Source organism: Corvus moneduloides, chromosome 13 (genome assembly GCF_009650955.1).
Source record: "Corvus moneduloides isolate bCorMon1 chromosome 13, bCorMon1.pri, whole genome shotgun sequence".
In the NCBI taxonomy this organism is placed as follows: domain Eukaryota; kingdom Metazoa; phylum Chordata; class Aves; order Passeriformes; family Corvidae; genus Corvus; species Corvus moneduloides.
The window spans coordinates 1459410-1476098 of NC_045488.1; the positions used below are offsets into that span (position 1 = coordinate 1459410).

Below are 16689 nucleotides of genomic sequence, written 5' to 3' on the forward strand. Positions count from 1 at the left end.
CCCTTGCCCTGCCCTTGCCCTGCCCTTGCCCTGCCCTTGCCCTGCCCGGCCCGGCCCCCGGCGCTGCCCCGGCGGGCGATAAAAGCGCGGCGGCGCGGGCGCGGCGGCGGCGATGCAGGCGGCGGGCGGGCGGGCGCTGCTGGCCGCCGTGGGGCTGCTGTCGGCGCTCAGCGCCGCGGGCACGCTGTTCCTGCTGGCGCAGTGGCGGGAGCTCGGCGCGGCGCTGCGGGAGCTGGAGGCGGCGGGGAACGGCTCCGTGCGGGGGCTGCCGCCCGCGCCCGCCGCCCGCACCAAGCGCAGCCGCCGCGGGGAGCGCGCCCGCGGCCACGTGCGCGCCGAGAGCGACGAGATGCTGATGATGCTGACCTACTCCATGGTGCCGGTACGGCCCCGCCGCGGGGAGGGCCGGCGCTGGGCCCGGCAGGGCGCTCCTGGAGCGAGCGCACGCAGCCCAAGCGCTGCCGCTCCTCCCCTGCTCGGTGAACGCTGCGGGCTCAGAGCTGCTGCGGTACCGCTGAGCTCGCAGGGTGGCATCAAACTTTACGAACGACAGTTACACCAACAAAGGGAGGGAAGGGGCGGGTTTGGCGAAACTCCAGAATTTCGGTGCAATAACCAGACTGCCAGGTTCCAAGTCTTGCGGTTTTTAAAACTAACACCACTAACAGACCCCCCGTGCGTTTTCTGCTGTTCAGCATCTCAGCATGAGGCGCTGGACATCACTTCAGCTCGCATCTCTTTGAAACTGATAATGCCCTTCCAGTAAGTGCTAAATTTAAGGTGGTTTTTGATGGATCAGGAGAACTGTATGTCCTTTCTCTGGCTAAACAGTACAGTTTTTTGCACATCAGTGAAAAGATGATCTTGCTCAGTAGGAACTATGTCATGTAATTGAACTAAGTCATGTAGTTGAATAGATTGAAGAGCTTTTAAGTTTTGAGCTAGAAGAAATGCAAGAAAAATATTACTGTTGAGGGAACCTTAGTGGAAACTGTGTCCCAGTAAAGATTGCAGGTCTTAGGCCCACGAAAAAGCAGGAAAGTGTCAGTCAGGCTCTTACTCATGTGTTAATATTGCTGGTTTAAAAAATTATTTACAGAAAATTCTTCTTCAGTAATGCTCTGACGGCATTTTTGTTAACAAACTATTACAGTCCTCATTTTACAGTGATAACATCTCTATTAATATTAGGGCTAATGAGTGTGTCAAGCACAGGTATTCAAAGCATAGAGTTTTGATAATGATATTGTTTGGGTTTTAGAATAATATTTTTTTTTAGCTCGGCCCTTTAAGTCCTTGTGCTTTGAGTTTAGAATTTGCAGTACAAGACTTTGCAAAAAGTAAAAATCTGTGAAATCACATGTTTGTGTACTCAAAACTGTCTTTAAAATAACTTATTTTAAGAAGTCATCCCCGAGTTTAGCAGCCACAGTTTGTTTTGCTCTGTCTGATATGAATTGCTTCTCTGAGTTCAAAGGATCCACAAACAAAATCATTGGGGAAAGGATTCTGATCCTGACAGGGCTTGGAGAGTGCCAATGCCAGTTACTGCTAGGTGCTCAGACTGCAGTCATTAGTTGCAGTTGGGTGTCTGGATAATTTTGACAGGGGCCATTAAAAGTGCTGCTCTGCTGTCAGCAGGTACCACGGATGGATTACATGAATTTTGCTGCCCTCTCCCAATGGCACTGAGCACGTGCTGTGTATTTTAACAGCGTGTGGCCAGACTGTGCCCTTGTGCCTCTAAACGTCCACTGTGATTACTGCTGTGTGTGATGGGCTTCATTCAAATCTGTGCATCCTGCAGGGACTTGCCTGAGAGGGTTTGATGCCTTTTTGTTCTTACAAAACTCCCATCAAACATTTTTCATTCTGGCTGCTGCTCAGAAGAGTGTGTAACTGTGCGCAGAATCACTTGCTCAAGGGGAAAAAAAAAATCCTTAAAAATATTTAAGCACCCCCTCCTCCCACTCCTGCATTTCTGTATTTTGAATCGAACTCCCACTAATGTAATTTGAAGACTTGGCTACTTTTGTAGTGTCAGACAAAGCTCCTTAGAGCTGGTGAGATGACCCCTGCTACACTGGTGGGCCTTGGAATGACACTCCAGCCCTGCTGAATGTGGGCCTGAATGGAGGCTTGGCCTGAGCAGGTTCTCTCTGGCAGGGGGGCATTTCTGCAGGGGCACTGCAGGTATCAGTGTCCCTCTGCTCTGCACAGCCCCTGCCCAGGACACATCTGTTGTGGCCACTGTTCATGAAACTTTGAGATAACCATAACCACAGGCACCAAAAATCCTATGTTAGCTTTAATAACAGGAGTATATTTTTTGTTCAGGGCCTGTTTATGTGTTTGTGTGTACATATATTTATTTTGTAAGAGAGTAAAAACAGGAAATTGGCAAATCTGCTGCTGCAGAAAGACTGATGGGAGGGTAACAGGCCAGAAAGGTTCAAAGTGTGATTTAAGACCGTGCAAGAGGTGGTGGCTTTTGGTGGCTACCAATTATCTGAGTTGTTGTTTCATATTTTAGGTTATCTTTTTTCTTTTCCCCCCCACCATTTCTCCATGAGAAAACTATGATTTTAGCATTTAAATAATATATTTTTATCTGTAGCTTTTCTTAGTGATGATGCTGGCTGAAAATGGTCTGCTCATCTTTCATAGCTAAGCTGGAGGTTCTGTCACAGGCTATTTGCACTTCTTGAGTGCCATGGTTTTTAATTGTCACCTGAGTTGCACTGACTGGTGAAAGTAGTGCTGCTGAGATAATTGAAGGGCACCAAAGCGAGCTGTAATCACTTCAACAACCTCAACAGACCTATTTAGATTAAAATGCAGTAAGAATTAGAGTGCACGTGGACAATGTGTATTTTACAAATTGCAGGGTAGGAGCCAAGTGTTTTTGAGGAGTGTGAGGGGAAGAAAACAAGCATATTCTGATATTCAAAACCAGTTAGCACTTCTCAGCCAATTTAAATTGACACTAAAATTTTAAATATATTGTTCCAGTACAGTCTGGAATCAGTACATTCTCAGTATGTATCAGACAGAACAGGAGCTCATTGTCAAATAGGGTTTGGTTTTGCAGCAAAAGGATACTTTCCATCAAACTAATTGTCCTCTATTTGAGTCTGTTAGATTTGGCAGTTGAAAACAATGATGCATTAATTTTAAAAATAATGATTGACAGTGGCAAATAACCTTGCTGGGATTAAACTTCAATCTGCCTTTCAGATTGCCTTGCACTTGTTTCTTCTGTCTTTTGGGACTAGTGCATTCCATTAATAGTAAACAGAGTAATTGTACAGAGATGAATAGATGTGCAGCTCTGGGTAAATGGTTTATAAATTATCACATATTGCACAGCCCTGAAATAGTGACCCTTTATTTTCTGGCTACAAAAATCAGACTTTCCCATAGAGAGTTGAGGGACTTCCAGAGTTCATGGTCATAATATTTTTATTTCTGCTGTTTGTTTTGATAAGTTGCAAAATGTTTTAGTGTTGACTCTCATTATGCAGGACATGTAATGTGAATGTTTGCCCAGCCAGGAACTGTGTATTTTGCAAAGATGACTTCTCTATTGATAAATTTTAGTCTACTCTAGATTAAAAGCATCTTTATGAATGTGTCTTCCAGTCGGTTTAATAAAGTCTTGTCTTTTTGCTTGAATTATTTTGAGTGGATGAAGGTCCATGTCAAATTTACAGATCTTGGTTATTCAAAGGTAAGAAATTACTTACTTGGAACACAGGTCATCTTTCTCCCTTCATATGCTGCATTAGAAAAGCTTCCATCCATTAATACAAATAGGAAATAAAATTGAATGTAATTTTTATTGGCTGGTGTTGGCTTTTAATACCTTCCACTGATAGAGTCCACACATGGACAAGCACACCTGTTACAGTAATGTGTGAAATTTAATGACTAGGTGATAGCCCAACATTCTATTCATATTTTCAGTAAGGATCAAAATTAGGTCTATTGACAGATTCCTAGGAGAGGAACACTGCCTGAAGAGATGGATGGTGTCACAGTATTAAAGTAATTCTAAATAGCTCATTCTAACAAGCACAGAGGGACAGTTGTATCTTTGGTTTTGGAATTATTTCTGTAGGTAAAGCAAACCTGTTTTCAACTTCACTTTCTCTGCAATATTAGGTCCGAGTGATGGTGGAGCTGTGTAACAGCACCAAAGGAATATGCTTAACAGGTATGTTTGTTGCCTCAAGCATTACACCCGTGTTACCTCCAGGAACACAGACCCAGTGTTTTCAAAAAAACTGACGGTGATAACTATGTCAAAAAACTGCTATTTATCAGAATTTAAAAAAAAGATTAATAGGTACCACTTTGGAACTTATCTGTACCCTCGTAATATAAATGCTAGAATTTAAGGAACTCAGTTGATTCTACTTGGAGCCATTTCTCTCTCATGTAATTTTCACAAGCAAATCTTTGGCTGTTTAAAATAGTAGTTGAGGTCTAGTCATGATATTTTTGTGTGTGTCACACTTCAGGCCTAACATGGGAGGAACATGGAGAGGGTAGAAACTTGCTCCCATTATTACAACTGCAGTGGAGCTTAGTGAACACTCCTTTTCCTCAGCTGCAGGATGTCTCACATGTCACCAGTGATGACCTGGAGCTGCTGATGGCTGAGACAGGAGAAGGTGTGAAAAGTTTTATGGGGTTTGGTGAAGAGTGTCTGGTAGCCTTTGGTCTGGTGTCTTTTTTTTCTCCTATTTAAATAGCCTGAATCCTGAACTGCAATGAAATATCTGTAAAACACAGAGAAGTGTGGCATGAATTTTTAATGTGTATTTTCACCAGGATTTTTAACTGTGACATTCATCAGTATTGCAAAGCCAGTATTCTTCTACTGGAACAAGTTTTTGGAGAACACTTACATAGAGGAAATGTACTGACTGTGAGGTATCTTGTATCCAAGGCTGTGTGAAGGCACCAAAGCCCCTGACAGTGAGGGTACATTGCAGGTGTTGTTGTCAAACCTTTTTCAACTGAAATTTGAAAAAAGCAAAACATTTACATGTCAATGTGTTACTCTTTTGGTAAGTCGGAGTTACTGCTAACGCTCAGGTAGTTATTTATAACACAAAGCAGTTAAATAGATAGATGTTAATTTTGAAATTTAAGGTGTTTTCTTCCCCTTTTACTATTCTGATCTAGTTCTAATCAGTTCAGTTTGGAATTGTTTCATTTTCTTGTTAGGTTAAACTCACCATTTCTTCTTTCTTGTTTTTTTTTCTCTTGTTGTAGGCCCCCCAGGCCCCCCAGGTAAGACACTAGGACAATTGCAGTAACATTTGGGGCTAATTGAAACAGTTGCTGGTACAAAATATTGAAATATAGAAATGCATCTCTCCCAAAATTGTCTTCCTTTGCTAATTAGATTAAGGTAGGGTTGAATGTTTGCCTGCCTTTATAATGCTTGTATTTAAGTCAGCTCATGCCCCTTCTGAGAGAGGGGAGGTTTTAGACATTTTAGTTTTCTAGTAGAGGGAGTAGAACACTTGATCAAAACCAAATTCAGATGTTTAAGTAACATCTAGATGAGGAGATGAGTCTATACATTAAACCCCCAGGGAAGCAGATATTATAATTTAACACAAAAACCATATTTTTAAAAAATATTGGTTACTGATTACACCCTCCCACCTCCCCCATAACTTTTCCTCCCTTCTTATTTAATTCTGTCTCAGTTCTCACTCAGGTGGTTGCAAGGCTGTATTATGAATGGTTACTTGTTTTCTTTCTGTGCTGTTTATCCTGTGGGTCTCCTTGGAGTAATTCTCTGTATCAGAAAAATATGAGTTATGTTTTGCTGGGGTTCAACTATAGATATAAACATACTGCATGTAAATGTAGCAGATACAGGGATAAACTGCATTCAGCAGTGAGAATTCAGTTGTGCTGTTTGCTTTGATCAGGGCCTCCTGGACTTCATGGACTGCCTGGCTACAATGGATCAGATGGAGTCCCAGGCACACCAGGACAAAAGGGAGAACCAGGAATAAATGGAAAAAGAGGGAAAATAGGTACAGTTTCCCTTCATATTAGTTTACAATGCTGCTTTGAAATCCAAACAAATTACAGCTATCCAGCTAAATACAGGTGAAAAAAATAACTAGAGTGAATTTGGTTTGTAGTAAAAATATGTATTAATTGGTGCTTAACACTGGACAGTGCCCTTGATACTGAAATGTTTTTTATTTCTAGGTTTGCCAGGACCAAAAGGTGATCAAGGACAGAAAGGAGAACCAGGAGAAATGGGTTTACCTGGCAAGGATGGTATGCCAGGAGGAAAAGGTGCAAGAGGAGCCAAGGGACAAAAGGGGGATGCCAACAATGATGTGATATTAGAAGGTATGGAGGAGTGCTCTTGGGAGGTCTCTCACAACAGTGTACTTGGCAGGAAGAGATATGCTCCACTTCTGAAGCATGAATGTGAGCTGCAAGGGCAGGAGCAACCTGTATAAATGTGGGCTATATCCATAGGGAAGCCTGAGTATTGCTGTGCCCAGGAGATTGCTCTCTTTGCAAGGCAAGTCTTCACAAAAACCTTTCTGCTTGGCCTTTGGGTTGAGGTGTATGTGAATTTCACCCTTTCCAAAATGCTTTCATACAGTCAACCTCCTCCTGCTCTTTATTTCAGCTTAGTTTTATTTTTCTATTAGAAAATGAGGGGCAGATTCCCACTCAGGAATACGTGAAGCAGCTGTGTAAAATTACAGCAGTGTAGCATCTGAAATTGAGGTCTTAGAATACAGTAAGTAAAAGGCAACAATACTTTGTAACTCTCTAATGGGCCTGTAATCCAGACAGATAAAATGCATTGATGTCCCACACCTTGTGAAGTTCTGGCTGGTTCACCTTCTAACAACCAGCGTTTCAGAGAGTTTATGGCACCATCTTCTGTACTCAGAAACCTCTTAAGAGAGGCTGTTCTGTGGATGTCCTGTGGACATGCACAGCTCTCTGCAGGGTTCCTGCTTTCCTGTGTCCTGACACTGTGTTTTGTACACAGGTGCAAAAGGTGAGCCTGGACCACCTGGGCTCCCTGGGCCTCCTGGACCCCCAGGGCCTCCAGGTAAACGTAAAGGTAAAGCCAAAGCAGAGCTTCAGGAGAACATCTACAGCAGCAAATGCACAGGTTGGTGCTTCCCAGTGTTCTTTCCTGTGTCATGAACAGGTTCAAGATTAAACCATTGCTTCAAGGCTCACAGATCAGTAAGCATGTGTTTCATTTTGCTGGCATTGATAGAACTGCTTAAAGCTGAACGTGTGCTCAGGTGCTTTGCTGAAATAGAGTTTGAATAAGGCAGCAGGTTACCCTTACCTTCAGTACAATATTGGTCTTTAAATCGTGTTGTGCTCATGCTCAGGCAGAGCATTTACAAATGGTGTTTTCTATTAGATGGGATAAATTTGGAAAGTAAGAGCAATGCAGTTGAAATTTTTGGCTTTTAAATAATGAATTTTTAATTTTAGCTATAAATATAAACCCCTGATTCTGGATATTGAAGTGTCAGAACAGAGCCCAGAGAGGCTCCTTACAATGGACAGGAGAGAGCTGGAGCAGAAATCTCATCTTATTTGAAATTCAGAAACGCATGAACTGTTGTAGGAGATAACAGGGCCATTTGCTCAGGTGGGCTCTTTTCGAGTGTTGAAGCAAAATGAAATGCTTTGGAGGATAAGCTATCTGATGGATTTCTGATGGATTTTAAATCACAGTGTGAAAATGGGAGTTACACTCAAATAAAGATGAGACCTTTCTCAATGAGTTTTATGTTTCATGACTCAGCAAACCATGAGATCTTATTACCAAAATTCAATGAATAATCCAGATTTTGTAATTAAATATTCATCTCTCTTTCAAGGAAAGAGAATATATATGCTGATTTACAACTGTAATTAACTTATTGCATAAGAATACAAGCCTGGCTTTTTCAAATTAAACTTTTAATCTGTTAAAACTTAATTTCTTCAAGAGAAGAGAATAATTAGTTGGAAGTGCAGGTATATTTTTTCTCTATGGTACTGTTAGTGAATTCTGAAAGAAACAAAACATCTCTGCTCCATCCTCCCCACCTTCCCCCAACAGACCGAATGAATAGTCTTAATGTCTTGTAAACTCCATTAACTCTCAACCAGAATATTTTATGATAGGAATCAGCAGGATATTTATCTTGGTTTTTGATGGAAAGAAAGTAGTGAAAATTTCCCATAAGAATCTCTGATTGAAAACTGTCTCTTTAATTTGAGTTGTTTTCTAATCCATGCAGCTGTGAAAGTGTTGCAAATATTCTCAAAGGCAAATAGTGCACTCAGCTTTGCTACAAACACTGACCTGGCCCTTGACTACTCTATAGTTTTAGATAAACTACTGTACAGGGAACTGCTCCTTCAGTCAGCTGCAGCCATTAGACTCAGCCCAAGAAAATCAACTTGTGCGTTGCAATTTATAATTTTTGCTGGGTGATTTTGTTTTTTGAAATATTCTGGCAATATTTCGGGATCAGAAGCTGGAAGGGGATCTTGAGGGATTGGTAATTCTAGCTGTAGGCATTCAGCTTACCATGGTTGGGTGGACTGTTTGTGCCTTACTTGGAGAAACACTGTGATCACTTGCAAACTTCCAGCGCCATCTCACCAAACGCCCTAGATAATGGATGGGAGAAATACATGTTGTTCTTGCTCTATCTTGGAGTAATTTTCTTCTGCATGAACAAAAGGAGGATATGACCTAAAGGAGAAAACAACAATGCAGTATTATCTGTCCTTTCTTTCCTGAATGTCATGGTAGCCTTGCAGCTTTACTTTATAGTTTTTTCCTATTTTTAACTATCTTTGTCACTTACTTTCATCACAGATCTGTAAATCCTAGAAACATATTAGAAGGCAACAATCCAAATCCAAGTCTAAAAAAATTTGCAGCCTGTGTGTCAAGCAGTGTGAAATGCTGGAGATAAAAGTTAAGAACGGAATTAGAAAACAAGGCTGCAATGAAATCAGGAAAACCCTCAGCCAAAAGCTGAGAACTGTTCTATGTGGTTATTCATTCTAAGCAAACTGAAATGTGGCACATTGTTTTAAGAGCAGAAGAGATACCTGGCTTTATAGAAAAGGGTCCATAAATAATTTAATTCAGGCATTAACAGTAAATACTAAGAGAAAATCCAACCAGTTAGTCCTTAAATTGTTGCAGGGTGAGGAAAGATATTTCTAGGCATTTGATTCTAATGTGAACTATTTCTGTGTGTGTAAATAATACAATGTGTCATCTCCCTTAGTATTTCACCCTGCTTCTTTTGTGGTGTGGATGCCAACCTCGTGCACTATGCACTCAGTGCATGTGTTAGTGCTTTATTGCTGTCTGGGGCATCAGCAGCATGAGCATCCACCCTCTCTGCTGGTGTGTGGGGATTTGGGCATGAAGTTTTAGAGTTTAACCACCACCCCTTCCCAAGAAAATGCTTTTGGTCTTACTGCTAAATCAGCTATTTGCCAGCTACCTCAGCTGTCTGAAGTTATCTCATAAAAGGGGCAACTCTGTCTTCCTATGTGGCTACTCAGAAATTCACAGCTAAGGAATTAAAACTGTTGTTTTAATTAGTTACTCCTCAAAGTTGACTGTCAGCCTGAACACTCCATCTCCTTGGCAGAAGTGAGAGCAAGTCTTTTCTTATCTCATTTTTTGACCAGACCAACCTAAGCATTTTTTTTTTCCCCAGATGAAGCAAAATCCCAGTAGTCATTCCTTCATTTTTGTGGAGTCACTGATGTGCCCATCTGTCATGTCAAATAAGCTAAAACATGCCATTTTTCTTTCTCCCTCGACTCTAGGTGAGACATGTGCTGTACCAAACGATGATACCCTGGCTGGAAAAGCTGAAGACAGAACCCCCAGTCCTTCAAAAAAAGCTGGTAACCTGCTACAAAGTGTGACCTAAGTGCTGCTTTCCCTCTCAGTGTCACAGATCATGGACATGTGCCTTTTTTCCTCCACTAGAATGTGTCATAACATCTGTAGGAAGTCCTGTGCACTTTGTCAGTGTACAGCAAACGTTTGGAACCTGGATGCGGGAACCTGCAAACATAAGTGATGAAAGGATTTGGCTCACCATGCATTTTTCAGGTATTTTTAGTCGTAGTCACTGACCAAAAATCCATCGTTACCCTGACATTGCTTCCTTAATCCCTTCAACCTAAACTCCTAAGTATGATGAGTTTTTACCCACATCTTTTCAAGAATATTTTCCATATTACCTGTATAATACTTGACTATACATACAGCTGCAGGCATTTGTAGTATCTTTAGACATTTTCAGAGTCAACATCAGAATTTGAAAATAGTTTTTTTTTAACTAATCCAAGTGTAAATGCCTATTGTTCATGGCTTTTTATCCTTTTCTTTCAAGAGTTTCTGTTTCCTATGGCTTTACTTCCCTAAATTATAGCTGGGAGTTTTGCCTTTTCATTTAGCTAGGCATGAAAATGAGTCAGATGCTGCATAAGCTACATTTAGAGCCGGAAAATGTCCAGGACCTAAGTGGGAAAAGGAAATATTTCTGCATACCCAACAACTGCGTTGAGAATGAGGGCCTGTTAGGTCTGTGGAAAGCAGGCTCTTTAACATCTCCTCTCTAGATTTTTTTGGGTGTCTCTGGATTCTTTTCTCACATTCCAGCAAGTAGAATCACTATTGAAAATGCAAACACAATTGCTATCTGTCAGATAGTTGATTGAAACAGACTTTCAGTAGAGACTGAACTTTAGGATAGAGATTTCAAAATTAGATGAACCAAATGATAATCCTTTTTTTAAACAAGTTTTCCCCTTTTTTTAGGAAACTATATAAAAGAATATGAAAATTCCAATGCCTTGCTGAATGACAGCTACAGGATCATTAACATCACAGGATTCTTCTATGGATGTGGTCATGCAGTACAAAACAATCATCTCTACTATCAGAAGGGAGGAACCAATGACATTCTGAAGTAAGTCAAAGATAGCTGGCCTAAGACAAGTGATGCTGTGGGAGAAGGAGCGATGGGTTAATGCCAGAGGTGAACCTCAGAAAGCAGACCATTCTTGTAGCATTTTGTGTTTCTTTTTGGCCCTGCCTAAATGGGAAGAATGGAGAAATGGTTCAGAGCTCTTCCCAGAACAGAACAACTCATTCTTTCCAGCCTGTAACTAAAGTACAGTACCAGCCTCGCACTTGTGCATGCAGATGTGGGAGGAGGGAAGCTGGGGGAGTAGCCCTGGACCACTACTCTGCTGTGACAGTTCTTTAGGCATTGTTCAGCTCTGTCTCGGGTTCACCTCTGCAGTTACCATGTCAGAGAGGGGCCTCAGGATGAGCAATGTGCCACGTGCACAGAGGACACCAGATTCTCCTCTTGGCTATCCTGGCATCCATCAGTTCTACTGTACATTACATTGCTGTGGGTGTCCTTCAGCTTGGATTCTTTGCTGTGTTCATAATCACAAGAAAGAAGTGAGAACTGACTAAGGAATTTGAGTACCAGAAGAAGGGATTAGATTTAGAAGAGTAAGCTGTGCATCTACCTGCATCTGAGTCAGAAGTGGTTCAGCTGCAGTGTGGGAGGCATAGGTGGGTGGTTTTGTGACTGTGGCCTGCTCATGAAACTCAGCTGTGCAGAGCCCTTGCTGTGCTGTGCTCTGCTCTGGCTGGAGGCAGCAGGGAATGCTGCTGGCACAGAGGGATGCACTGAGGCACCTGCTGAGGACAGGGCGACCTGGAGAACTACACGTTCCACGGGGACGAGTGGCTCCAGTGATTGATTTCCTCATAGGAAGAAGTTTCTGCTACTTTCCTGATGTATCTCCCTGAACTGGAACTGGGAATTACATCTCTTGTTTCAGTTTCTACCGAGGACAGAGACAAACAATACAAATCAACCCCAAAATCTCACCTTGTGGGAAGAGCCAAAGAGTCCAAGGGCAAGTGAAAGATTGCTTGTGCTTTCAAGTTCTTACACAACTCTGATGTCTGAGCCAAGAACATTTACTATACTTTGATGTCTGTTCCCAAGCAGGTGTGAGTGCTGCCTTCCTATATTCATGTGGATGCCAAGGAATGTGAGCAAGCTGCAAGGATTCTATAATATTTATCCTGCCAAGCACAAGCTCACTTTCTGGCAGCCTCCTTTTAATATTTTCCAGCGTTTTCTCTGGTGGTCTGTAAAAGACCATCACTGTCTAAGCAATACACAGTGATAGGGCAGAGGCTCCTCACCTTTGCTTGGATACTGTTAATTGGGAAATGCTTCACCTCCAGATGAACACAAACTATTAGTGGAATTTTCAAATTGTCTCAAGGAGCTGCTATGGAATGGCATTTTTGTTCTGTTCTTCACTCTGTTCTTCAGCACAGACAGTATGAGGCACTATGGATTCTGTGACAGTGAAATCCTTGATTTTGGGCTCCATAAAAGCTTCTGGAAGTTTCTGTATTGTTCTAGTGGAAATTATAGGTGAGGATCTGGTTAGTCCATTTTGCAAATGTTGAAAAAAAACATTCAAAACGAGTTTCTTGTCACACATTTAGAAGCTGGTAGACTAGGTCTGACCTTTGGCAGGTTTTCTCATGATGGTCAGACCCCCAACACTGTGATTGTTTCATTCTTTTCACTTTGTTTCATAACATGCTTTACTATCTGTTATTTTTGATTGACTTCATTGATATTAGTGATCAGGAAAGTGTCTGTAGCTCGAGTTCTGGTGGTTGATGAAACTATTACACTGTATTTGTTATTTACCCCAAGACATCAGAAGATTAAAGAATTTTGGAACCATCTGGAGTTCCAGGCTGGGCTATCCTTAACTGGGGGAGCCCAAGAGAACCTGGGAATGAAGCCTCACTTCTTTGCTCCCTTCAGGATTTTCACATAAAACAGGAAAAGATAGGGTGTTGTGTGCTTCAGAATTTGTGGATTTCTAATGAGTCTTGAGATGCTTTCTATCTTGTTGGCTCTTTATAGAAAAGAATCCTGAAGAAAAGTCTGCATTTCTGAGCAGCTAGTCCTGTTAAGGGCTGTCCTTCTACCCCTTGCATGAGGTTATTTATAGATGTGAAGCAATTAACAAGATTAACAGGATTGACACGTGCATTTCTCAAATCTTCTCCAGGCTTTAACTGTTTTTTTTACTGCACAAACATGCTGCTGGAATATGGAGTTGCTGCAGATGTGAGTTTTATAAAAGCTGAGGGGAACAATCTAAATTGGTTATTCCTGACTTTTCTTAGAATGATTTTTCCAATAGATGCATCAATGCAGCTTGAACAGAAAAACTGACCTTTCAGCATTCTATGTTCCTGGATCTGAACTGTGCCTGTGATTAAGCCTGTCTTGTAAGTGTAGCAGATTCCTTTATTGAGCAGTATTTTTCCTTCCTCTATTTGAAGGATGGAGATATAGAGTGAGAGAGAAGTCAGACACTGAAATGTGCTTCTTTGCAGAGGGCATTATTTAAAAAGATGAAGCCACGCTCTCCCTGCCTTTGCTGCAGCAGTGTTATTGGGTGATTAAGTGCTGACAGCAGATGTGTCTCAGGAGGAGCTGATTACCCTCCTAAACCAGTAGAGGAACATGATTTAGCTGCTCACTGCTCCTGCCCTCAGATTATCAACCCACTATGGAATTTCAAGGAATAAAAACAATTTTATACATCAGAGATGGAAGTATGCAGGCTGTCCCATTGAGGCCAGCATAAGGTCACAGTTTTGGCTCTGCAAAAGTAGAATTTTTATTCCTTTGATGTCAGCTTGAGTAAATCACTGCATTATCTTAACTGTTTTCATCAGAGGAACACTAAGACTAGGTGAAGCTGCCCAGAATTCATGCTGCTTTGGTCAATCACATTTTCTCCCTTTAGTTCCCACCTAGTCAAAACCAAACTTTGTACAGATTCCACTTGCCAATTTTGGGCCTTCACCTGGTATCCCATTCTTCTTCATACCCATTCCTTTTAGTTGCTTCTTTCATCCTAGTGATAATAAAGCTCATAGACTAAATAAAGTGAAACCTACCAAAGCAAATCCATGCTCTTGTGCACCTTTCAGACTGTTATTATTTGGAATTTTCTCCTGATGTTTTGGAAGGTTCTTTGAGATTTTAATCTTAAAAGACATCAGAATGGTCCCTTGAACCAGTATTTTCAACAGCACCTCTATCAGTGATTCCCCACCCCATGTGTGTGGGGATGAGCTCTGATCACTCCTACTGAATCCCTGCTGTATCTCATTTCAGATTCGGGCTTGATAAGGCCTCGATGGGCACCCTGCCCATGAAAAATGCCTTACACCATGGCCGGAACTACCTCTTCTCTAACTCCAAGACGTATTTCAACATAGCAGTGGATGAGAAGGGTCTCTGGATTATATATGCCTCAAGCACTGATGAAACTATAATGGTAGCACACATTGATGAAGAAAGGTTTTCAGTCATTCGGATCATCAATACCACCTACCCTAAGTCCAAGGCTGGTAATGCATTCATAGCATGTGGCATTCTGTATGTTACTGACACCAAGGACATGACAGTAAGTTTTGCTTTTGATTTACTGAAAGAGAAGCAGATTGATGCAAGGTTTGAGTTACGGTCTTCCCAGTCTGTTCTTGCTATGCTTTCATACAGTCTGCGGGACAAGAACCTGTACACGTGGGAGAATGGGAGCTTGATGGTGTACCCTGTACATTTTGGCAGATGAATGTATTTTCACATGCCACCTTTGACTAAAGGATCTATTTAAAGCTCTATGACGCAAGCATGGGGGTCTCTTCGCTTGGTAACATTTTCTGTTTGCTGATGGAGGTTTGTGAGTGTGTGTAAGAGGGAGGGCAGGAGCCTTTGTGCAAACACACTTCAATCACATAGGCCATCCTCATCTTTTTAAAAAATGGTTGTTCACTATTGCAGCTGGCACACAGCATAGACATACTTTTGTTTTTCCCGTTATTCAGCTGATAATTGTCTAATGTACATTGATTATTCCACAGTCATGTGCTCAGCAGAGACTATTTGTAACTTTTATTTACGATCATCTTCTCCTCACTCATTTCCTAGTCAGTGATTATGGTCTAATACAAACATCTAAATAATGAACTTTTGTGTACAAATACCTTTGTTACTTTCATTTAATTTCCATGGATTCTCTGTGAACATTTTTTCTGGACAAATCTGTTAAAAATAATGGGGATGGAAATACTTGTTTAAATGGAAAAAAAAGCAGAAAGCTTAAAATTTGACAAGTCAAATCAAGTGCTAATAATCAAAAGCAAAATCCAGCTCAAGTACAAGGAAAATGGGAATAAATGACATTAAATACTGAATACACATGAATTGTACTTCTTAAATGGAGAGCTGGATGAAAAGTAGCAAGGTTTAAAATTAAAGACATAACCTTTATATATCAAATTCCATTTTTAACAATATTTGAGTTTCTTGTGTTGCTGCAGACTCTTCCTTGCCCCTTACTGCCACGCAAAGTATACCAGTGTAACTTGCTTATAACTATTTAATTAGAATAAGGCATATTTCTAAAATAAAAAGTCCCCATATTTATCCATACAACTGAAATCATAAAATGAAGGGTATACTTTCTTGCTATTTTTAGAATCATCACACTGCTTAATGACCTAATCTGTTATTAACCATAAGTCAGAGACTGCCAATTCACACTCAAATTTTTGAGAGCTAGAGGTGAGAAATCATAGGAACTTTTTGATTTTAATTTTGTTCTGGTATTTCAGATTTCTAAATTTAACATTGGAACAAAACTCTCTACTGTTGTTTTTTGTATCTAGATTCAAAATCATGCTCTTGGAAAATCCCCACCTGACTTTCTAAGCTGCCTGTGCATATTGCTAAAGTTCATGGAGCACACCCAAATATTTAGAAGCAAAGTGTTACTTAAATCCTGAACTGCACTGAGCTGTTTAATATCTGTGTGATCCAGGCACTATCAAAGGGACTAATGAATTTGGGAATGTCTGTGCCTGCAAAACCTGGTCTAGCAAATGTGCTGGAAGAATTCCTCTGCTGCAGCTAAGCTCCAGTGTGTGATACAGGGATGGCTGGGCTCTTCTCAGGATACTTGCTGTTATCACTAAGGCCTTGCATGCTAGAGAGAAATGCAGAAGGGAACAAAAAATCATAATTAACACCTTGAACTTGTATACACATCAAAACTCCTAGACTAATGATTCTACCTATGCCTGTATAAAGGGTGTGACACTCCACACTCCAGAGCTACAGTTCTGTGGGCTGCTTTTCACTTTTGTGGGGGGTGTGGGGGTTTTGGCTGGTAGTTGTTTTCATGTTTGTTTGACTGTGGTGTTGTTTCAAAAATTGAATTGTGGTACTAATAAAGTAAACATTTTCAGCTAACAAGTCAGCAATATACTCGGGCAAACACTGTTCAAATCAGGTGTGATATTTTCTAGATAATGTACCTATCTCAAAGCATGGTAAACTTCTGCATAACATTGTTGAAACACTTGGATCAACCTCTTGGAGCAGGAAGACGAGGAAATTCTACCTCTTTTCTTCTTGCAGCTGGGGAACTTCATTCTGTTAACCTTGGGCTTTTCTAGAACAGCTGAAAATAAAATGTAAACAGCTAATCTTTTTT

At 41.1% G+C, this 16689-nt stretch overlaps 1 protein-coding gene and 1 long non-coding RNA gene across 2 annotated transcripts; one reads left to right on the top strand and one right to left on the bottom strand.

Annotated features, from left to right (window-relative positions):
• The first annotated feature begins 129 nt into the window (after positions 1-129).
• On the top strand, positions 130-16448 carry GLDN (gliomedin). Its single transcript, XM_032122341.1, has 10 exons — positions 130-382; positions 4165-4216; positions 5284-5301; positions 5955-6062; positions 6244-6390; positions 7052-7177; positions 9874-9954; positions 10040-10165; positions 10877-11027; positions 14307-16448. Exons 1-10 carry the CDS (start codon positions 350-352, stop codon positions 14764-14766), a joined length of 1302 nt encoding a protein of 433 aa, XP_031978232.1. The 5' UTR covers positions 130-349; the 3' UTR covers positions 14767-16448.
• Positions 3318-10877, bottom strand: LOC116450213. The gene is made up of 3 exons (XR_004242710.1): positions 10607-10877; positions 8606-8773; positions 3318-5024 (listed from the first exon to the last, which is right to left on the bottom strand). It is a non-coding gene; the product is annotated as an uncharacterized LOC116450213 (long non-coding RNA).
• Positions 16449-16689: the final 241 nt, after the last annotated feature.

What these genes read in the sequence shown, in the direction of transcription:
- GLDN (XM_032122341.1), top strand. Translation starts at nt 350, where the DNA reads ATGCTGATGATGCTGACCTACTCCATGGTGCCG. An exon ending in TGACCTACTCCATGGTGCCG is followed by an intron (nt 383 to 4,164) that starts GTACGGCCCCGC and finishes CTGCAATATTAG; the next exon opens with GTCCGAGTGATGGTGGAGCT. An exon ending in GCTCACCATGCATTTTTCAG is followed by an intron (nt 10,166 to 10,876) that starts GTATTTTTAGTC and finishes CCCTTTTTTTAG; the next exon opens with GAAACTATATAAAAGAATAT.